At 38.2% G+C, this 24,638-nt stretch overlaps 1 protein-coding gene across 1 annotated transcript in view; it reads right to left on the bottom strand.

Moving 5' to 3' along the window:
* The window catches only part of CFAP20DC (CFAP20 domain containing), a 349,870-nt gene that overhangs the window by 114,843 nt on the left and 210,389 nt on the right, over window positions 1-24,638 (bottom strand). The window contains exons 14-15 of the mRNA XM_060022783.1: window positions 21,514-21,717; window positions 12,018-12,079 (exon numbers count right to left, since the gene is read on the bottom strand). Of these exons, the coding sequence (XP_059878766.1) occupies window positions 12,018-12,079; window positions 21,514-21,717 (266 nt within the window). The remainder of the gene's footprint in view (window positions 1-12,017; window positions 12,080-21,513; window positions 21,718-24,638) is intronic.

Consider the following 24,638-nt stretch of genomic DNA (forward strand, 5'->3'; position numbering starts at 1 on the left):
CAGTAATGAAAAACACTGCCTTATGTTGCACTGAGCCTGCTTCCTTGGCAAAAATGTGCAGAGATGACTCTTGAAGAGATGTTGGGTTAAATCGTCTTGATAATCTCCAAACTCTCTAGGAGTGTCTGATTCTCTCAAAGTGTGATATTTTTTGGGAAACTTTATTCCTAACATTCCTAATGATATCCTTACCACCACTTTCTACCATTTAATGAAAATACATGTGCCAGTCCCTGCCCCAAACTCTTTACACATATTATCTCATTTAATCCTTACAATGACACTATAAAGTAGGTAGTAAAATATAACCTCTATTTTAGATAAACTAATTGAGGTTTAGAGAAATAAAGGATACAGATCTGGCATTTTAATTCCATTGACTGTGCTTTTAACCAGAATACTATATCGCTTCCTAAAACCACTTATTCTACTATATGCCAATGAGTCACATACTGAGCTCAACAATTTTAACCAATTTCTAAATCTTCAAATATGAAAGTATATGCTAACAAGCAATCCCCAAATCTCAGTGGCTTAAAAACAACAAAGGCTTATTTTTTGCTCGTGTTAAATGTCCATAACAGATGAGCAGGAGAACTCTGTTTATCATGGTCATTCAGCACCCAGGCTGACAAAACAACCACCATCTTGAACGTTTCTGGTAGGTGTCAGAGGAAAAGAGAACTCTGGAGGGTTTCATTCCTGCAATTAAATGTTCCACCCAAGTAACAACATAAGCCATCTTTCTCACAATTCATTGGCTAGAACTAGTTGGGCTAATCGGGTCCACACAAAACCAAGTGGACTTAGAAATGCAATCCAACAATGTGCTTGGGGTTGAAACAGCTGGGACTATCTGGCAAATTGTGTTAGTAACTACTGCAGACCATAAATATGCAAGGAGACCAGAAATCATGCAAACAACTTTTGCTCAATACATTTCAGAATTTCTTTCAAGAAGAATACTGACTACCTTTTTACATTAGCTTTTTTATTTACCCCAAGTTGAGAGTATTAACATTAGAAGAGGGGAAATGTACAAAACATGATGAATGAAAGTCTTCACTATATATGTAAAACATAACGTGAGCCATAATCATATCTGGGATTCAAGCCCTGGGCATGCAATATTGGTATATTTATTTGCACTTGGGTTAGATACAAGTGTTCAGATAGAAAATATATTTTACTCCCTTACAAGTTACACTGTACCTAATTATGTAAAAAAAGCTATCATTGGTGAGCTGAGAGAAGATAATATGAAACAAGTGAAGCCTTACATTAGATTTTGAATATGAAGATGCTAGAGTAAAAACCATTTAAGTACATTATAGAAATTTTACTCGGCAAATTCTTGACAATGGCAGTCCATCACTGTCAAATTAACTAAGAGTAAGATATTCAAATTCCAATTTTATTTTATATAAAAATATAAACCTCGTAAAAAGTTTTGCTTTCTGACACATATTTGTAATAATATAAAATAAAGCAAGTTATTTATCTTATGTATTGCTATGACTCAGAGTACTCAATTCAAATTTGAACTACTTTTATCTACTATCTGTGGGTAGATATAATAGTTTTATTCATAAGTACTCCATGATCTTAACCACAAAACTAAAAACCTTTAATGGAAATATGAAGGCATATCAGTGCCATCTATGAAGCATTTCACTGGAAATGGTTGTTAGAAGATAACAATTTCTTGTTGTAAGTGATTTAAATGCCCAAAGAGAAAGTACATGTGCTGTTAGGGTGCTTGAAACATAATTAAAATTTGTATCATAAATGCTAGTTTAGGAAATAACCGATTTTAAAAGCCAACAATATTTCCTGTAAGGTCGTTGCTGTGATATTTTAGATGGTACTTTTTTTTCTAATTTGAAAGCTACATATTTTAATAGAGAATGGTCCAAAATGTTTCTTAAGGTCAAACTGGAAATATGTTGATGATTTAAAAATGCAAGCAAAGCGCTTTATTATATTATACCACCACAGTGTTATTGTAGTTTAAAAATATCATTAAATCAGCACAAACCCGCACTTATCATTTCCTGCACATTTTTCAAGCTGAGCTGCCTTCTGACTATGAGTAATCTGTTAATCTGCTCTTTGCCTCACAATCCGTCAAAGTGACAGATTCATTCCTTCTCTAATACATAATATCTTCATTTACGGTATGCCTTGCTGTATGTTTCTTTTTGGCTAGCACTGAAATTTAAAATATCACAAGCAAATTTAGAGAATGCCACAAGGGTGGTGTTCTTGTTTGTTTCCCATTTCTTCCATTATTTCAGCAGGAGAAACCAAAACTTTCTGGATTCTTAATGTGACTTGATAGTATTTCCAAAATGAAGGCAATTTCAGGTTTCAATAAAAGTACTGTGAAAAAGGTCGGAAGAGGGCAAATAGTAAAATACAAAGTAATTGCACCCTTCACCAAGTCAAAACACTGACCAAAATGGAATTTTCTTGCAATACTAGTGGCCAGTGAATAGATTCTCTCTTTCTACCTCCAAACCCTTGATGTGCAGAAAAAGATATGGAAAAAAAAAAAAAAAAGCCATTCATCCAGTAGTTTAGGATGAATTGCCCCCCTCAAAGACAGGACTTCATTAGCATAAACATCACTACTTAATTGAAAGCCACACTGTGATTTTATTGAAGCTGAGAGCTTCATTTTTATCATGAGTTTGATTAACCTCAGGCCAGGCCAGATCTCAGGTTTCTTGTTATTTTGATAATACAAATGGTTCTGCTGTTTAAAAACTGTTCACTATTAATTCAACAGAAGATATTTTACCCTCCCCTCATTTCTTGCTTTAATTCAGTTGCTTATTAGTCTATAAGTCCTGCAAATAAAGAGAATTAAGAACTGAAAAACATGAGAATATGTAAAATTCTAGCTAATTTCCTTTCATCTTAAGCCATAAAGTTCATTATCTACAAGTCACCATTTAGCTTCACTTGTTACTAATCCAAGCTTTCACATAATAAAACAAAGGACACTATTGCCTCAAAAGTCAAAAGCACACAAGTCGTTTACCGTGAAATATGAGAAACTGCCTTCTAACCAGTCTTGTTTCAGCACATATATAATTTTCTTCCATGCATACACCCAATACCCAACAGCATTTTCTTGTCCTAAGCACCAAAGTGCATCTGATTTGTCTTTACTGAATGGCAAGGGAGCTAAAGGCTTTTAAAAATCAATGGACAAGAGTCAATAGAACAATAATGTTAGTGTTAATCCAATCAAATGAGCTAAAAGTTGTTTGCCTTTTCTCCTTCAAGAAATTTTAAAATTAGGCTGGACGTTTGACTTGTATGATATTTATTATACCGAGTGGGTTTTTATGAGGTAATGAACAGCAAAATATGAAGCTGTAAACTCCGGTAAACATAATATATTGCTAGAGCGAAAAATGATGTGTTCTAACTTTAATCAATTTCAGAATGTAATGTTTTTCATTAACAAGAGAAACAAAAGAATTATAGGGAAGAAGTAGAACCAACTGCCAACAAAAGCAGAGTTTGTGAGTGGGTACTGGGTTTGGAAAAGGCTGTGATTTCTGTGTGCCAGGCTTGGTCCATGCTCCCACACCCCGAGGCACCTTTCTTAAAGCATTCACACACAGCCTTGTTGATATGCAGGGTGTGGACTGCCTGTGCTGGGAGACTGCAAGCTCGCAGGGGGAATGTTAAAGTCATCTCTCCACGGTGCTTTGCACATAGTAGGTGCTTCAAAATACTCACTAAATGTTACTGAAGGTATGAACTGCAACACACTCTCATTCATTTCGTGTTTAAACAACCAGGGAAGCTATTCTGCGTTAGGTTACACAGTGAGTGGTGAGGCAGTGAGTCTACGGATGTGACTGGCTGTGGCCATCTAACCATAATCATGGTCTTCCATATCTTAGGTTCACGTCATTATCCTGGACCTCAGCCTGCATTCCTCCCTTCTCCCCCTCAGACAGAATAGAGGTGAATGTTAGAAACTAGAATTAGTACTTCGATTTTTTTTTAAAAGGTGCTCATTACTCTAGAAGAGGAAGCTGAATCTTTTAATTAAAAGCTGAAACTGTAAAAAGTTGGAATGGTAAATAACTGTTTTAGTAGTTACCTTCTTTCCACGGGACCCTGGGCCAAAGATAATCTGAGTTCATCATATGGATGGATAACAGTGAATGGGGAGGCCTGGGTAATCGCAGGAGCCCCACATTTTGCTAGTTAAAAGTGCTAAGATTCTTCAGGGACCCATCATTTCGAACGTAGAAGCCTGGGGGAGGTGGGAGGAGAAGATGCAATCTGTTGTTCTGAAACTCTTGTGCAAATGGGTTTTGTGAATTTGTAATTTTGGAAAACATAACAATACCTAAAATATTGATGAGTATATCCTCAGCCCTAAAGGCAGAAGACTCTCTCATGGAGTACAGCTGGAAAATTAGGAGACTCGGGTTGAAGACCTAAGCCCCAGTGGCCGGACAGACCTGGTCAGAGAGCACGCAGGCAACTCAATCGAGAAGCTGCAGAGGGGACCGGCGGGTGCCCAGGCAGCCAGGGCCAGAATGAACAAGTGGAGAGCGTGAATACAAAGAAATAGTGGTCCAGTGGGTAGGGGTGGTACCCAGTTCTCTGGGGTGACAAGTACTTAGGGCCTGGGGCAGGGTGATTTGAGCAGGTATGCACTCTTGAGCTAATAGGCCCTGGTAGAATAAATGATCAAACCAGGACTGAAAATGGGCTGGGTAGGCCAAGTGCCAAGAGCAGAGGAGGAAGGAGAAGGGATGGGGCAGGGACTGCCAGCTGTCTGACCCTGTTGGTAATTGCTGGGTCCTCTGAAACCCAAGGAGAGTGGTGGTCCTAAAGTTGTGTAGGGTGGGGGCCTAGGTTCAGAGTGGTCAGAGGTGAGAAGCAGGATGATTCCCCAGGGATTCCATTTGCTACCAAGGGTGACTTTAGCTTGGGTTTTCACTGGGGCAGGGCTAGACAGGCTAAAGCCTGGCCTTTGCTGTAGACTGGGGAGGAAAGGGGCCCAGCTGAGTCTCTTTGTACAGGTGTTTTTACAGTCTGTTGTGAAGTTTAGACCACTGAACTGAGGACCCCTCTAGAAGCATGAAGGGCAGGGAGTCACTTGGGTCAAGAGGGTACCTGCACCATAGGCTCAGATTCGTCCTCTCTCTTTCTCTCTCTGTATACATATATACTTTTTTTTCTTCATTTCCATTTGCTTATCCAGATTCTGTTAATTGGTGAGGGTAAGTACACATTCGACAGCAGTGCCAACCCAAGCAGATTTCTAGCCGTTGGCACCCTCACTCCATGAAATGGGCATGAATAGGCAAATACGGATAAGCAACTTCCAGTAAGAATACAGAGAAAATTCTCAAATTCAATACAAAAGTCTCTAAAGTTTTAAAATGATACATTTGCCAGACACTTTAGATTGTGCATATCTTCTGAGGGATCATTTAAAACAAATTCATGAAAGAGATTTCATTTATTACAAGTGGGAACAGGGCCAGGTTCCAGACACCCTCAAGGGAGAAAAGTATACAGGTGCTCCTGGGTTCCAGCTAACAGTTAAGTACGCAACGATGTAGCTAGTGTAGAGAGATGAGGAAAAGTCATTTTTGTGAGGTGAGATTTAATGAATTCAGCACACATTTCTTGAGTGTCTCCTTTGTGCCTGGCACTGTTTGAGGAGCTAGGGATATAGTGAGCAAGAGAGATAAAGGCCCTATGTTCATGAAGTTTACATTCTAGCATATTCTGGAGGGGTGTGTGTGTGTGTGTGTGTGTGTGTGTGTGTGTGTGTGTGTAGACAACAAGAAACAAGCAAGTAAATATCAGGTAGTGAAATGTACTATGGTAAAAACGAAAAAGATAATGTAATGAGGCTGCCTGGGGCTACTTCAGGTTGGATGCTAAGAAAGGGGCTCTCTGAGGAGACGACATTTAGATGGAGACCTGAAAGACAGGAAGAGGCTGCTATGTCCTTTCTAGGGTAGGGAATGCCAGGCGGAGGGGCCATCTCATGCAAAGCTCTTATGGTGAAACCAAGCCTGGAGTATCTGAGAAAATGAGGCAGGACGGTGGTATTTGACCCATAGTGAGCAAGGTGCACAATGGTACAGAACACGGTCTGAGTGGTGGGCATTCAGGATAAGGAGCACGACTTGACCCTAAGAGCAGAGGGAAACCTTTGGGAAGTTTTACACGGGGGGACGCTTCAGGTCCGTTTAGGTGTATCAATACCACTCTGGTTGCTGAGTGGAGAATAGACTGTAGGGGCCAAAGGAGCAGAGAAAGCAGGTGGAAAGCTATGGTATTTGTTCAGGTGAGGGATGATGGCAACATGGCTAGGATTGTAGCAGTAAAGAGACAGCACTGGCTGGACCTGGCATATACTATGGTTGGAGGGTGTACCAGTACAACTTTCCGAGGCTGGACGTGGGTGGGTTAGAGAGAGAAACCAGGGAATGCTCTTGGTTTCTGACTTGAGTAAAAGGGCGATGATGGTGGCATTTTTGAGATGGAGAAAACTGAAGAAAGAACAGATGTGTGTAGAGGGAGAGAAAACCAAGTTATGTTTGGCAATGGATTTGAGGTATACATTAGAGATCCAAGTGGATTGGATATCTGTCAAATTGGCAGCTTGGAGAGATGAGTCTGAAATTCAGAGGAGGGTCAGGATTGGACATATAATTTTGAGAGTCATTAGAATATAGAAGGTATTGGAAGCTATTATTAAAGAGATTGTATAAATAATACATATTATATTATATATTAAAGATTAGGGCCATTCTAATGGTTACCAGTGTCTATGGATCTCTGGGTTGGCAGGGAGTGGAACATACATGAAAATCAGATTTAAACTCTGTCCAAACAAGGGCCTTTCACAAAACACAATTTTATCCTGGTAGTGGATAAAGCAATACCATTGTCCTTCCATTTTCAGAAAAGGAAGGGGGAAACTCTTGCAAGGATGTAGGAAAATATTTGAAACTTAACTGGTTAATATTTAGGATGAAGATTTTCATTTCTCCATGGTATGTGGGCATACCTCCCTGCTCCCTCCCTCAGCTCACATTCTGATGGAGCCCCTACCCAAGCCAGGCTGTGCTGAGCATCACAGGGAGGAGAGACACCATTCTGTCCCCAGGGAACCTGGAAAACAGCATGACAGGTCCTCAGTCAAGGACCTTATATCAGACCTGAGGAATCTGAGTATGGAAAGTCACTCCCCTACAATGAGCAGGTGTGAATTTGTGGGAAGGGGATTATGAAACGAGAGGCACCAATATGGATAGCTTTTCCTCGGTAAACCTAACAATAGAAATGATGAAAGTAAAAACTGATGCCTTTGGTTTTACAAACAAATCATTAAGATTTAATGCCAAAATATAGGTAGTAGAAAACAACAACAGTACATTTAGAGAAACTGTGTGCACAGTTAATCAGGAAAACCTCTGTTGTGCTTTGGTCTAAGGAGGAATATTTGTTAAAAATATGACTTGTTTTAAAATCATCCAAACTTAATCATTTGAAGATGAAAATGACATACAAGTTCTGTATTTAATTTTGTTTATACATTTTCTCTCTCTTGTGTTGGTGGGGGAAAAAAACCTTAAGCAATAGAAGAGAAGCTCATCTCCTGACTGTTGGAGAGAAAAGATAAATGAAGCCACCGTGATCAGTCCAGAGCAGTGCCTGTAGGTTACAGTGACAGGCCAGCTCGCCTCGGTCAGGCCGGCTGAGCCAGTGTGAATCGAGGTCAGTGATTATTAATCATCTGTCAAAGTCTACAGGGATTTATCGGATAATGATAGTTATAAGTATGTTCATATCGCACAAACATGTGGCAAGGCTGCAAAGGATTCAAGCCCTAACACAATCTGCAGGATATTTTAAAAAATTATGGATAAATGTTAAATCATAAAGCAAACAGGTTAGAAAGAAAACCATGCCGTTCATGACTGTTTGGTCAGTCTAGAATTATTTTCTATATTGTTTATTTCCATAAACATTTGGAACCTTACAGAGCCTTTGACCACCTTCCCTCCTCCCCCCTTAATTTACCAATGAGTTATAAAAATAGCAAGTGTAATCATCATTTGAAACGCAAGACTGGTTATCGACTCCATCCATATGAACAGACAACCAGAATGTAATCACAGCTTACTTTATAAAACCTGTTCCTGAGCAAAAATATCTTGAGCTGTTCTAAAGAATCTACATGAACACATACGTAGATGGGCCTAAGGGACAGCTCTAAACCCTGCAAACCAATAGACGGCATTTTAAAATAAATGACTGAAGACTGTGAACGGCATCCATTTTGCTCGGTTTGGCAGCATGTAAGTTTACATGCTAGGAAACATTACTCAACATGAATGAACTGTGAAATTGTTTCCTCCTCCCAACACTCCTTTAAATTGTATTAGATTATGTTAGCCATTTCTGCACATTGTCATACAAGCTGTCAGTGCCCCACGACGCAGTGTGGGTGAACAATGGAAGCAAGGGCCCCAGCAACTGAGATGCTAAGTGTCCATCAGAATGTTAGGCAAAAATAGTGGGAAATATCACCCCCGTCCCCCATGCCTACCAAAGCAAGGGGAAATGGCTTTGTTGCAAATCTAGACACACAAGGGAATATGATTTGGTGAACCATGTGTATTTCAATCCCCAGATTGCAAACTTCTCAGGAAATGACTAACATTGTATCCCACCCTCCGTCCAATATCAAGCATTGCCCTATGAGTGCAAGTGAACTCTTTTACTGTAAGGAAACGACTATATGAATATATGCAGAGTTTTAGCCATTTTTACCCTAGAGATAACTTTTCAAAACACAAATTTGTCTGCTTCGTGGACTGCATACTATCTTTAACTTTACTCATCAGTATATAAAACTAAGAAGGTAATTATGGTACAGAAATAAAAATCTTTCCAGAATAAAATGTAAATAAAAGACTGGGCATATTGGTTATTCTGTTATATTAATAAAGCTTGGGGATACTGGTTATTCTGTTATATTAATAAAGCTAACTGAAAGCTGACTCTCTAAATATGTACATATGTGGGTATGAGTACATATAATTTACAAATCTTATGTTCTTAGGTCTCTGGAGTAGTTGCAGATATTTCACTGACGCTAACGTGGCCATTTCACCTCCCAAAGGGCACCATCATACTCTCCTCTTGGAGGACCTGCACACACATGTCCCCGATCCCCGTCATGTTTGCATTATTTTGATCACAACAACACTTAATTCAGGAAATCTAGAGCCTTCCTGCTTCTCATGTGTTGCTCAGAGCTTCTGCACACCAAACTTTCAACAAGGTTCAGGCGAGATGCTTGTTTATCCAAGGGGGTAGACTTAGAGACTTACCTTTTCATTTCTTATTTTTTCAATAGTCATTATTAGTATCTTTTAACTTCAAAGTTTAATTTTAAAGTTCTGTATTGTAGGATCTAAAGCATGGGATACTATTTATAAGAAATATAATACAACTCTTAAGAAGAATCATATCTCTCAATTTTAAATTAAATCACATGTATTACATGATTCAGTTTATCCCATTTTTATATGATGATCCATGCTGACCTCATAATTTTATCATCTTCTTTATTTATGGTCCAATAATGCCTTTCTGCTAATTCTCCAAGCTACTGGATTTATGAGCCAAGAGCTAAGCCATGTAATCTGCAGATTTTCTGAACAGCCATATAATAATTTTCTAGGAAACTGGTGGATAACCTGCTGGAAAATGGTGTTGGCAGCATTTTATTTTTTGCTTTGAAATCTGGCTTTTAATTTTATTATGTGAAAATGTAGACTAATTTTTCATAAATGAATGAACATTTAATTGGTTAAATAAAATATGCTGTCTGTTTAGCTGGTGAATTTTCTTATGTTCTATCTTTGGGAATCAAATTTTAAAAGAGATTTAAAATCCAATACTACCACATCTAAACATTAATTAGTTAATCGAATAATATGAGGTATGTTTCCTATATAGGGCAGTGTTCCCCTTAATAGTGGAACTGGTTTTCATATGGAAAGTCTATAATGAGTCTCATCAAAGTCACAAAATCATAAATCTGTAAGTGACCTCAGAGAGCTTGTTGTAACTGAAATCGTTTCCTTTACACATGAGGGTGTTCTTATTATTAGGTCTGAACAGTTTGAGAGGCTTGTCTGAGATCATACACTGGGTTAGTAGCAGAAGTAGGATGAAAATTAGGTCCCCATTTTCCTTTTATTGAAACAAAATGCTCCACTTTCTAACATCACTTTCCATCACTTTCATTTACTCAGCTTACAAGTCGTGACTGTTATAATTTGGACCAAAGTTGGATTTCCAATTACCTTGAAAGCTTATTCATATATAGATAAAGAGTTTATTGGTCAAATCTAGATGAGCTGCAAGATTGCAAGAGACATATACGCATATCAAGAGATAACTATTTTGAAGAACGTTTAAACACCTTTTTATATACACTGAAATTACAATCTCAGTTTTCAACTCCTTATCATATTTATTATGACAGTGACAATTCCTCCTACTAGGTAACATGCAAGAATGACCAGATCAAGTATGTAGACCAGAAACATGTAGAAGAGATTACTAATAAAGAACACTTACTCTACCTACGTCATGAATATTCTGGACCCCATTAAAAGTCCTGTAAACCACGTATGTGGTTTCCTGGTAGCCATGTTAATTTTACATGGCTTGGTTGGTTGGCTCTTCATTGCTGATTGGACCAGAAGTGGATACTTGGCCCAAGCTAGGCCAATCACATTCTTTCTCCTGGAAAGTAGGAACTGGGATTCAGACATAGACTGTCAGCCTCAGCATGTATTTTGAAATGTAATATGTAAACTCAAGACAGCTATATGTGACTGAGAAGTAAAGAAAGCTGGTGCTTAGAAGAATTGAGCAGATAGGAAGAAGCAAACAGAGATGGGGTGAGGATACTGCCTGCCTGCCTCTCTGCTTTCTAGTTCCTAGTTTCAGATCCCTCCTGAGGCCTGGTTGCCCTTGGCTTCCAGGATACAGCCCTGTATTCTTATTTAACAAATTCCTTCTGCCTGTCTCTCTCAGGTGAGAGAGCTTGATAATGAGATGCATTTAGATAATGGGGTGCATTAGTTATTATAATAACTAATTAGATAATTAGTTATTATAATCTTATGATAACTAAGATCCTGTGGGTGGAGCCCAAGATAGACTGATTTTCAGTAAATTCTTGGTATTTAATAAACAGTAATAAAGTGATATTGACTTATACTGATAAACTAGCTTATTTAGCTATTTTTAGAAAGCCATATAACACTACATATATTTCAAAACTTGAATTCAGATTCACTTATCTCTAATGAGCCTAATATAATAAGGTTCTTCTATATTGTCAAATGACTCACGTGTCAATGACATTTTTGAAATAATAAAATAATTTTGAGATTACGAACTTTGAAATTACGAAAAAAGAGAATGGCCACTTGAACTCATATTAGCTATCTTGATGAATGTAAAGGCACCAGGTGATACAAAAAAAATTCATGCCTAAAATGTACTAAACTTCAAAGACCTATTAAGATGAAACACCTATGAAAATAGAATAATACTGAATAAATGAACACTTAAAGAGAGCTTGCTATGTGACAGGAACTGTGCTAAGGATTTTTCATGTATTATTAGTCCATATGATCCTCCCCAAAATACTACGAGGTAATTATTATGCCTGAATTACGTTGACTTAAATGATTTTCTCAAAGTCCCACAGCTAGTAAAAGGCAGAAGTGCTATTTAAACCTAGTTACACTATTAACCATGAGACCATAGTCTGATTAAGAAAAGTAGGCTGAATTAAAACATCTATAGAAAAGAACTTTGGAAGCCCTTTGGAAGTTTGGAAAACAATTTCATGAAACCAAGAAAAATGCACAGTCAATTCCTAAATAATCTTAAAAAAAATTTAGCTTATTAATGATTCTTACCGGGGGTTAGAAGGAGAAGGTGGATTCATTTCTTTCTGATAGTGACGACCCTGGTTGACAGGCTGTAAAAGACAAAACATTTGTGAGGTACTAATCAGCATAATGCTCTTTACAGGTACTTTCACATGCACTCTCATTACTGTAATTTTTTCCTGAGAAACAACCTGTAAGAAGGGGCTGGTTTATTTTACAAAAAGTCGAAGGCTGTTTGGGAGACCCAGCAAGTAACAAAGCGGTATATGTAAGAAAACACAGGTTATCAGTCACTGGATTAGACAGCATCTATGGCGTAATTAAAGTTCATGTGTGGAATCCTCCTCCTTGTGGAAGTTTTATACTGTTAACAAAGTTTGCTATTTCCAGATACAACAAAACAAAACAAGACATCTCCTGGAACTAATGCTGTATAGCAAGTATTAGCAATGACCTGGAGACCCGGAGATATAGAATATATATATTTATATCTCAATGTTACTAAGTTTGCAAGGATAACTTCTATTTTCTTTTTGGGTCTTCATTGCTGTGTGCGGGCTTTCTCTAGTTGCGGCGAGCGGGGGCTACTCTTCGTTGAGGTGCACAGGCTTCTCATTGCAGTGGCTTCTCTTGTTGTGAAGCACAGGCTCTAGGTGCGTGGGCTTCAGTAGTTGTGGTGTGCAGGCTCCATAGTTGTAGCTCGTGGGCTCTAGAGCGCAGGCTCAGTAGTTGTGGTACACAGGCTTAGTTGCTCCGTGGCATGTGGGATCTTCCCGGGCCAGGGATCGAACCGGTGTCCCCTGCATTGGCAGGCGGATTCTTAACCACTGTGCCACTAGGGAAGTCCTCTATTTTCATTATTGGAATTACACATGTACATCTTAGGTCAAGGTGGTCATTTTCCCTGAGTGTATAATAAAACCTCAAGCATTAATCAGAGAACTGAAAAAAGTGATGCCAATACCTGACAAAAATATGAAATCTGAATTTCCCCCTCCGCAAGAAATCTTTAAGTTACTACCTTTTTCAAAACATAGGTAAACAGCTTCATTCCATGCAAGCTTTAAACACTTGCCTCCAATGGAACTTGATGTTTTTCCTTTGTTCTATAAAGGGAGAAAATTTCATTATATCTGATAGAAATTCTCTTTTTGAATATCACCTCAAAGTATTTTTCTTATGTGGTTAACAACCGTGTAATTCTAATATGAAAATCATTCTTAACATTTTCATTTTCTTACAATTTGGAATTTGGTACACATTTTTGAACTGCATTTAGAGGGCTTCTGTTACTTCCTTACCTAATGGGTTTGGCGTTAAGGTTTTCTCAGCCATAATGTGGACCCATAGTGCTGACCCCAACTGAAGAAAACAGCGTAGCAATGATGCCTGTACATAAAAGGCACATAGTCCTTATTTTCCACATATTCCTTATTTTAATGGGTCCTAAAATATTAATGACATGGGTGATGGGAATTCTTTAAACTGTCTTCCTCTATAAATAATCTCTTGGAAGTGTTCCTTTAATTTAAATCAAACACCCTGTCTAATAATCACAGTCACTTAGCCTATCTGTGATGCCCCATGAACTTGAATGTACTCAGATACTTTGGTAATTGAACCAATATCAATGCATCACCATTTCAGTAATAAGAAAAAACAGCTGGGAGAACAGTGGAAGGAAAAACATGTCATAAGACATATTTGATCTCACTGGAGAAATAAGACTTCCAGCAATTTGCAAGTGAAATTTAGTTCTATGATTTAGGCTTTATTATTTCACAGCAAAAAAGGAATTAGTAAGCAAGGGGACTAACAGGTTCTCCAGACAAACTCACAGTGGTGCAGAAATACTCCTGATAATACATTCATTAGTATTCGTCCAGAATTTCACCTGTACTCAGGCCTCTAGTGAATGGATCTCTGCCTATTTACTTTTAGAGGCATTTAAATAACTCTCTATGCATCACAGTCCTGCTGTTCAGGTAAATTTCCATTTTCTTAATTTTATACTGATAATTGTATTTTATACCTGTCCCTAACCCCCTTATTCCCAATGACTTACTCCAGTCTCTGGAGAACAGAAATGGTTACAGAATCCTATTTGGTTTGTGACCGAGTTCTTACATAGACTACATAGACTGGCCCTTTCATGTTTGCTCATGTTTATATAAAACAGATCCAATGAAACAAGCAGTACAAAAGAACACTAAAATAAAAGATTCACATTCACAGTGATTTTTAAGTGTTAGAAAACAGAAAAATAATCAGTGGAAACTTTTTGAAGTAGTAAGGACTGCTGACATGAATAGACAGAAAAGTAAATGAAAAAATTCAGTTAAAAATAATTGTAGGGTAGTAGAACTCACTCTGAATATCCAATTCCTTAGTTTTTACTATTGAAAACTAATTACCAAGTTTTTACCCCCAAATATTTCATTCAATAGCCAATTTAAATTGAATAATAGCAAATCATGGCACAGCATTCTGACTCATACATGTCACTGCTGTAAACTGACTTATAAACCCTAATTGCTAATGACTCTGTTGGGCAAGGATGCAAGTCTTGCTTTGAAGTGGGTACAATACAAAACTGGGTGATCCCAGTTCCTTTTCTCTGTACATGTCTCCTAATTTCATAATCAGACTCAGGGACAGGAAGGGATATGGCAATGATGCAGCTAAAAGGCTCCTTCAAGATATTTCAGCTCCCATAACTTTGCTGTGATGCTTTCAAAGGGCAGAGCTTTCACCTCAATGATGTCATTTTGCTTTCCCAGGCCCAAATAAGAATAAATGGGAATGTGCCTAATGGCTTCTAAAAGCTCTCTGAACATGGTGGGGTGGAGGTAGGGGGAACAGATGGGCTTCTGAAGCCAGATGTCCCCATCCACGAATGGAATAGATACATTTCTGTACCTGTGCAGCAGTAAACCTATTTCTACTATTCTAGGTAGGTAACATTCCATGAAAGCACAAGTTAAAAAAATAAAATTGATTTTGGAATTCAGTCGCATTTAGAGAGTTCCATAAGAAGCAGCAAAGGAATAATAACTAACTCCTACAAATAACTATGACAACAATAATAATAGCAGTAACTGATATTTATTGAGTACTTACTCTGTGTTAAAACCTTGATAGGTATTATCTCATTTGATCCTCACAGCAATTTTATGAAATAGATAGGATTAACAACTCCATCTAACAGAGGAGGAAATTCAGACACTGGGTGTTAACCTAAGGTCATGTCAGTCAGGAAATAGTGGGGCCAGAATTTGAACCCAGGCAGTCTGATTCCGTAGTTTACCCTCTGAACCAGTAAGCTGTAGTGCTTAACCCAGCTCAGGGGTTCACCTAAAGTGGTGAATACCTAAGTTTCTGAATAACAAGTATGACAAACTCAGTTCAGTTAATGGCAGGAAGAAAAAGTAGTCCTGAAATACATTTATTTGATATATATAAGACTATCTCCTTGCCATAAATTAAATTAATTTGATTTCATTCTTATGACATGTCACTATATATTTAAAATTAAAGAAAATAAGTTTGCCACATTGCTAAATTTGGGACAACATAAGATATAATAGACAATACTCTAAGAATGAGAAAAGTTTATTTCATGGGGTGACTTTCATAGTCCCTAAACACAGAACAACTTGCACATTTCAATATTTTCTCCTGACAGCACAGATATTACACTGACTCTGATATTAATTTTTGTATATTATTTCTGTGGTGGTATAAAGAACAGCTGCTCATCTGATTTATCTGCAGCTTAGCACAATCAACTACTTACGCTTTTAGTTCAGGACCATTAAAAGAAAACTAATACCCAAAGAGAGCTAAGAAGTTAATGAATCTACAGGCCAGAACAAATTAAGACCTATTACCTATAAAGAGCCTGAAATGCCAATGTATTACATATTGGACACATAGCAACCAGCAATCATCGTGTAAAAAACACTGATATGCTGATGAGCCAAAAAACGGAACAGATCCTAGAAACTTGGGACCTTGTCCTTTTGGTGGCGCTGTTGCTATGCACTAGTGTCAAAAACTACACTCACGCGAAATTAACTGCTACCGAGCACAAAAAGCTTTGCTTTTCCATAATCAAGCTGCTAGAAATTTTGGGGTGAGGGAGAGAATTGAAGGCTAAATTAAAGGACGGGAGATAAGATAATCCTGCCATGTTAAAAGGTAAAGGCAATATTTTTCTGTTGTTACGTAAAACATATGAAAATGGCAAAAATGTTGCAAGGTTAATCAAGACCATAAATAACTTGTTAGAGAACCTCACCATATGCTTGTAATCCTATTAAGTGCATTTTGCCTCGTTTTTCTCCAGATATCATGCTCTGCAGTGTGCCGTGTTGATGGATACATGTGAGGATTTTTTTTTTTTTAACAAGCTGAGGAGTCTTACATGCTTGATATTAGGTTATGGGAATTGTTAACTTGAAGGAATGATGGCTTTGAGGCATCTGCTGACAGGGTAGCATGCATATGAGGCATACTTTTCTTGAATCTAGGTTAGAGGTGGGACCGAGAAATAATGAAATATTGAAATAATGAGTTTATTTGTCAAGCTCTGAGGGGTCAGTCTGAATTCTAATGGTTAAGTTCACATCAAAACAAGCACAACAGAACATCTGCCCATTCTTACAGCCCTCAGTGGTCATAAAAAGGGAAAATATCCTAGAAATCTTTTCTGATCACTCAAGTGGCCCTTTGAGGAGAACATCTTTGGGGGAGCAGCATATTACAGTTAGCGTGAGCCTACTCTCTTAGGCACTGGGCACACGCATTCCATGTACACATTCAATTCCCACCATGCCAACACAATGAAGGGCCTTTATTATTCCCATTTTATAAGTGATTGTGCTAGCAAATGGCAGAGCTGGGATTTGAGCCCAGGTTGGCTGATGTAGAGTCTAAATTCTTTTGGTCATCACTTGAAGCTGTTTCTATTAACAACTATTCCTCTTCCTAAAAAGAAACCACACCACACATACACACACACACCCCTCAAGACATAGTTTTATGCTGTCAATCAAAATCCTTCACCAAAATAAAATTCACTTAAGAATCCATTATAACTAATTCCTAGTTTTCTTCCTAAGGCTGCCTAGAGCCCAGTTTTTGAATAAATCTCACAAGGGCTACTCCTAACAGAACCCTCCAAAATTGATTACTTGTAGCCTGGTTTCCACAGAAGTTGTAAAGTATTGTTTTAATTGAATTTGGTTCTAAGTTGGAAACTTTGAAAAATCTGTCTGTCAAAGGCCAATGGTTTTCTCAGTAGGCTTGATTTATTTAGCAAGAGATGCCTACAAAAGCCAATTTGCTATGAGAAATACGGTTACATTTAATTACACTTTAAAATGACTAATTTATTATATCTAAACACCTTTTAAATAGTACATATTACTCTGAACTGTACAGATGCTGAGGAAAGCTGAGAAACCAAAGCTTGCAGTAAACACAATAGATTTTGCTAAAGACTGCATTTTGCTCTGTGTTGGCTTCCTGGTTTGACTGCAGTGTTTCTAAAGTCATTAGGTAAAGATGCCAAACTGAATGTGACCTGCCTAAATCTTCTTTCTAAACTACTGGTCACCAAGTCCTGCCCAGAGGGAGATTTTTTCTTTGTGTGTATATTTAATATCCATCTATCAAATCTTAAATGTAAAATATTACTAGCATCATTCAGGACTTATTTAAGCAAAGCACAGCTGATGTTTATTTTGGAATTTTGATGAAACGACCTTAACTTTAGAGTAAAAAAGGAATCTTTTAATATTATTGATTGATTTATTCAACCAACGACTAACAACCAGCAGCTACTGAGCGTGACCTCATGCCAGGCTCTGTGCTGGCTGCCAGTCCTGTGCCAGTCCTGTGTCTGCTCTGTGCCAGTCCTGCCTTCAAGGGGATCACAGCCAGGCCTGAGGGATATCGCTAATAATGGTTACCTGATGTGGTAAGTGCTATCACTGAGCCTGAAGATAACGGGAACCAGAGAAGGAAGAAAACAATTCTGTGCAGGAGGGAGGGTTTCATGAAGCTGGGACATCTGAGTCGGGCCTTGGAAAACAGGAGTGTTCAGTGTAGAGAAGAGGGATGGAGGGTCTCCAGGCAGAGGAAAGGGTATGGGCAATGGCATCACTGACATGATGTGGACAAAAGGAATGACAGTGATGGGCAAGCTGCAGTGTAGCTAGAGTATGCAGCAGTCTTGTTGGGTGGGGGATGGGTAGTGATTATGAGGGAAGTAAAAATTCATTTCAAGGTGATGGAGAAACAAAAGCACAAAGAGGAGGTTATCTTGTTAAAGGAGAGAATTAGTTCTGCTCCTTTCAGAACTCGGAGTCCATAGCATATTGTACCAATCAAAAAAAATACGTGGAGTGAATTTACGTGGGATGGATAAGCTAGGTTGTGGTGAGAGTTAGCATGGAGATAATCCTGGCTCTTGTGGCAGAAAGGAAGCTGTGTCTCTCAATGAGGCCTGGAGAAGGGTTAAAGAAGGCTTTGGAGCTAAGTCTTAAGGGATAATCAGGTACAAGGATATGTGCAGAGTGCCCTTAGGGAATTACAACTGGGATTAAAGGATGGAGTGAAAGGTGGGGAGCAGTGCCTAGAAGGGGGGCAGGTCTCAGATCACGGGGGGCCCTGTAGGCCAGGCTAAAGAGGCAATGGAGAGTTATGAAAGGACTTCATGCAGGGAAGAGATCAGATCAGATCAGGGCTTTAGAAAGATAACTAGTGTGAATAATAATGACAACTAATCTTAATTTATTAATTGCTTATTATGTCTCAGATACAGCGCTAAGTGCTTTACAAGGTTACACAGCTTGGATTTGAACCTTGGCTATTTGACTTCAGAGTCGATGTTCCTAACCATCAGGCTACAGTGCTTAGACTGGAGGTACCTTAGTATTAGGAAACTGCTGAAGGAAGTTGGATAAGAAATGAAATGCCAGGGCTATGGTATTAGATAGGGAGGGTTAAGATGTAAAAAGGAGAGAGGATTCTCAGGATTTGGAGACCAACTGGGTACGGGAAATGAAGGAGTGGGAGAAATGGAGATGTCTTCCAAATCTCTTGTTGAAGTGTCAGTGTGGAGGATCAGCATGGAGGATGGCGCCATCACTGTGATACAAGAAAAGCAGGATATCGCTGTGATAAAGTTATGCCTTCTTTCATTTCTTCTTTTTCACTGCTCTGGTACAACTGTTAAAGAGAAGGTCAAGAGCTCCCAGAAACACCATAGTGGTTCTTGTAAATTGCTCTATTTAAACTCAATATGAGCAACAAGATGCAGGGTTCATTAAGGAATGCACTTTTCCATTTGGTGATAGTTCCAACATTGAAATAGACTGAATTTGATGTAATAATAAACATATCTTATGAATACCAAAGGTAGATTTTTCAATGATTTTCTCTGTCTAAAAAAATAGACTGGTTTCAATTTCTCATTTGGTCAAATAAAGGCGTTATTAAGTTCATTACCAATGGTTATTTTTGGCTGTGAACTTTTAGAGCAAAGTAGTCGTCATGCATGAGGACTTCAGTCCTTGCCAGAACAGGACAGTGATGAGGACACGGTACCCAGGGCAACCAAGAGTTCAGCCTTTTCAGTCTTAAATAATCATTTCTCAGCTTGCTCTTTGTAATGTTGGGTCTCTGAGCTACTTCATGACAGAATGACCTTCTTCAGGAGGCCACTGTTCTCTTTCTTACTTTTGGTTTAAATGACTGCTAAGAAGTATTTTATAAGAAAGGAATATTTCTGTTCCATTGTAAACTGCATTGGCAAAAATCTGCAACTTACTCTTATGTTCTTAGCTCTGGCTATAAGAATACTCTGAGTAACTAGCACACAGGGGTATTTTTGCTGGGTGGGTAGATACTCTTTGGGACCAAGGCTGCTTGAGGTGTTATGTATGCTTGATCATTCAGTTTAATGAAAGCACAACTAAGTAAGGCAAGAGAAACCTGGAAAGTGGGCAAGGTGGGAAAAAAGAACCCTGAGGAAAAATTAATATCATTTTTCCCCCCACATCTACTTAGAACCAATTTGAATTCCTCCTCCATGAAGACCTGTAAGTTCTCTCCAAAGCAGAAATCTCAACTTCTGCTAGATATTGGTAGCACTCATTTGACAATTAAGTCACAGATCGAGAAGTCACCATATCATGGTGTTTGGAAGCTTAGAATTGAGAGTCATGCCAAACTAGTTCTGTGTCACTTTACTCAAGAGCCTCAGTTTTCTCATCTGGAAATGGGAACTCGATAGAGCTTACCACATAGGATAGCAGTAAGGAGTAAGTTAGAAACACAAGGCTCAGTGTCAGGGCCTCTGAGATTTCTAACATCTACAAAGAAGTTGGAGACCTGGAAAAAAATTTACTTTAAAATAGAAAAAGAAAACTGAAAAATTGATATTTAACTAAATACTTAAAACATAACATATCCACCATCAACTACACTTAAACTCAACCTTTATGTAATTTTATATAAGCATGAATCAAAGTTGCACCATTTTATATTTCCTTTCAAAAATTGTCCGGTAAAAAAGTTATATTTACTGTTGGATGAAAAGTGCATTTTAATATGTTTGATCTGATGTTGAATGTAGCATTATAGGTAAATGTTCCTTCGGCCTATGGAGATCTTAAAATGTTTTTAAGTGCTTAAAGAAATGGTAGCTCTAATTACTATTATTATAATAATGATTTTATTATTCTGTCTCATGACATTTCTTACGTTGCACAGGACTGTTCGTGGATGTTTCTGCTTTGTCTTTCCAATTAAACCATACGATCCTTGAGGATCATAGAGGAGAATGGACTGAGTCAAGACACTGGGCTTTGCTCTGGGCTCTACCACTGACCAGGTATGGAAGCTTGAGCCCAGAGTTTAGTTTCTTCACCTGAAAAACAGGAAGACTTTGGCCTGCTTCAGGCAGTCTGCTGGTCTATAGAGAGAATGATGGGTCATATTTGAAAGGGCTTTAACTGTAAGAATATATAGGAAAATACAAGCTGCTGAAGCATATGCAGTGCCTATCATGGCCCTTAGGCACAGGGAGGAGTCAGCATAAATCCAGTGACTTCTACAGAAGGTTCTTTGCTGCTGCCATATACGAACCAACACTTCATATATCTATAGTCTCCTCCTTTCTGTTTGTTCATTTAACAGACACTTCTTTAACAAGTGTTGAGCCTGCTTTATGTGCCAGAGTTTGTGCTAGGAGGTGGTGATACAATGAGATACCCAGAGTCTACAGTAAAATTGTTCTTTTTCTTTCAATGTATGGTTTTATATATCACCACACAATGAACATACCTTATCTGAAGGTAAATAAGACGATTTAAGACAAGACAATGCCCCCAGACTTAAAACACTATTTCAGAATAGATTTCATAGCAGTGTTCTCATTTGGCCCTAGTTTTCCCAGGCAAGGCTGGGCTTTGTGACAAAGGCAGTAAACAAAGATGCAAAACCCTGGACTCACGGGTGGCAGGCAGGAGTTCCAGGTGGTTGTGTCATCGCTGCTGGTACTTATGCTGACATTACAGTTGTCAAGCTGGGATGCGCTCAGGCCATGGGGAGCCCCAGTATCCTCCAGCTCTTCGTTCTGTTGCCGCCGTAGGCTTGCTAGCATTTGCAACTCAGATTCACTCATCTGGCTGGGTTGATAGTTTCTCCAGTCATATTCCTGACCAAGAGAGAAGAAAGTGACACAGCAAAGGGTCACTTGGCCTTTCTTAATTTTATGGGCTACCAAAAAATGCTACTCTACAGCCTTAACCCCTTCGATGGCTCCCGATGGACAGAGGCCCAGATCCTTAATATGCCTTTATATGATGCCTGTGCCAGCTGCCTCGCCTTGTCTTTTCCTCCTGACGTGTCAGCCACACTTCATTTAGGTCCTCAAAAGCATCGAACTCATGTTTGTCTTGGTGCCTGTGTACATGCTAGTTCCCTGTGTGCTAATTCCTAGGTATCCTTTAGGGCCCCAATTATGTGTCACTTCCTCAGAAAAGCTTTTTCTGACAACCCCAAACTGGATCAGTTCCTCCACATTATGGGCTCTCACCGAATCTCAGAGTGTTCATTTTTAGCGCTATCACAATTGCAGTTATGTAACTGCTTCTGGAGTCCACAGGTAGTCTATGAGTGCTACAAAGGCAAGCACCATGACCGTCTTACTGTATTTCTCACATCTGGTGCCCAACCAGTATTTGAGGATTGACTAAATAAACAAAAATTCAAAGCAGTTTCTAAAAAAGAAAAATAACTTTCCATAAAAAAGTCCAGTTTACAAGAGAATTGATCATTTTCATCAGTGTGAACATTATGAGCAAATAAATTCAACTTACAGTAAGATTGAGAATGACTAATGCTGTTAAAAGCCATCAAATAAAATACGAACTGAAGATAAGAACATGTAAGGTCTGAAAGCCAGAAAGACCTTGGAGCTACCATAAACCCTTATACTCACACGGACTTCACTCAATGTGTAATCTGTCAAGACTCCTACTACAAATCTTTAGAGGCTAGTATAAGTATTATTTCAATGTACAGGGAAGAAACTGGCATATGGAATTTTCAAGCCCTTTCCTTTCTCTCTGGCTTAAACCAAATTTGGTAGCTAACATTAACTTCAACACTGCTGAAATGTTAGCATCACATATGAATGAGTAGTGTGATTTACATCCAGGACTGGCATATAACTTGAAAACAATCTCGAAATATTTTGGTACATCTAGAATCAGTGATTATGCTCAAAAAGCTTTTTTCCATGACATACTAGAATTTTTAAGATATTCAAATCTCTACACTTATTTTCTTGGAAGACCCTTTGAGATGGCTACTGCCTTCTTTTCTGCCTCATAGGGATGTAAAAAGTTAAGAAAATATAATTTGGAAAAAAAATTCTTGGTGCTTCTATGACATTAAAAGCTTTTTAATAAAGCATTATCATCATCATAACTTGGGGGTTATGAAAGCTTGCAATCTAATAATGTGAGGTGGAAATTTCCTGGAAAGTTGCCAGTGGAAACTCACTTAAATTCTTACAGTTCATGGCTCCAGCAGCTTGGCACCCTGAGAAGTCATGCAACCTCTAATAAGAGATTTCATGAGTATTTAATATGCTTTGAGAGTTCTTGGGACAAAACAGATATCACAAGAAGAAAAACAAAGTTTATATTCCAATGAAAACACTTTAAAAAAGAAGAAAATAAAAATAATTTAAATTCCAAAGACATAGGAGAGCAATAAACAAAAGATGCTCAACATCACTGTCATGAGAAAAAATAAATCAACATGACAATGAGGTACCATTCACATCCACTAGGATTGTTATAATACAAAAGATAGACAGTAATAAGTGCCGGAGAGGATGTGGAGAGACTGTAATCCTCATACACCACTGGCTGTGAATATGAAATGGTGCAGCCACTTTGGAAAACAGCTTGGTGGTTCCTCAAAATGTTAAACATGGGCCATGTGGCCCAACGATTCACTTGTAGGGATATATGCAAAAGAAATGACAATATATGTGCATACAAAAACTTACACACAAATGTTCATAGCAGCATTGTTCATAACAGCCCCAAAGTGGAAACAACCAAATGTCCATCAACTGATGAATGGATTTTAGTTTATCCATAGAATGGAGTATTATTGGCCATAAAGATACATGCTACTACATGGATGAACCTTGAAAACATTATGCTAAGTGAAAGCAGCCTGAAGCAAAAGGTCACAGATTGTATGATTTCATTTATGTGAAATATACAAAAAAGGCAAATATATAGAGATAGAAGAGAGACAGGTGATTGCCCAGGGACTGGGGAAAGAGGGAATGGGGAGTGATCTCTAATGGGTATGGGGTTTCTCTCTGGGGTGATGTAAATGTTCTGAAATTAGACTGTGGTGGTTATAGAATGTTGTGAATATACTAAAAACTCCTGAACTTTATGGTACATGAATTATACCTCAATTAAAAAAAAGCAGTTCAGTAATCAGATGTGAAAACAAGACTAGCCATTTGACTTTGGGATCAATAGTAAACACGTGACTTGCTGTCCTTCACTTCAGTTTTTCTGTCAAGAAATGGAACTAAACATTCTAACGTGTCACATAGGTATGTTATTTGGCTTGCATTGACAATACATGCTTTTACAATGAAAAAGGAAATTTTATTTTCAAAATTTTTCTTAAGAATAAAGCTTTTATATGTACTTAGTATGATTAATTCAGCCATCTTATTTGTTTATTTAATCCACAAGCCTATACTGTGCCTGGGGTACAACCCTAGATGCTAAGACAGAAAAACAAGAGAGAATGCTGCAGTGGTTAAGCCACATATATCTGAGTCCAGGCCCTGGTTTCATCATTTACCAGCTGTATGTGATTGGGCAAATCACCTAATCTCTCTGTGCCTTAGTTTCTTAAACTATAAAATGGAACCATAGTGTATACCTCATGGGATTTTTGGTGGACTAAAATAATGTATATCAAATGCTTAGCATAGTACCTGACAAACAGCTATACTAAGTGTCTCCAAACTTAACAATTTGTGCCTTTATCAGAACGTGTTTGAGTGTGTACCTTCCAATGTATGTTTAT

Source organism: Delphinus delphis, chromosome 10 (genome assembly GCF_949987515.2).
Source record: "Delphinus delphis chromosome 10, mDelDel1.2, whole genome shotgun sequence".
In the NCBI taxonomy this organism is placed as follows: domain Eukaryota; kingdom Metazoa; phylum Chordata; class Mammalia; order Artiodactyla; family Delphinidae; genus Delphinus; species Delphinus delphis.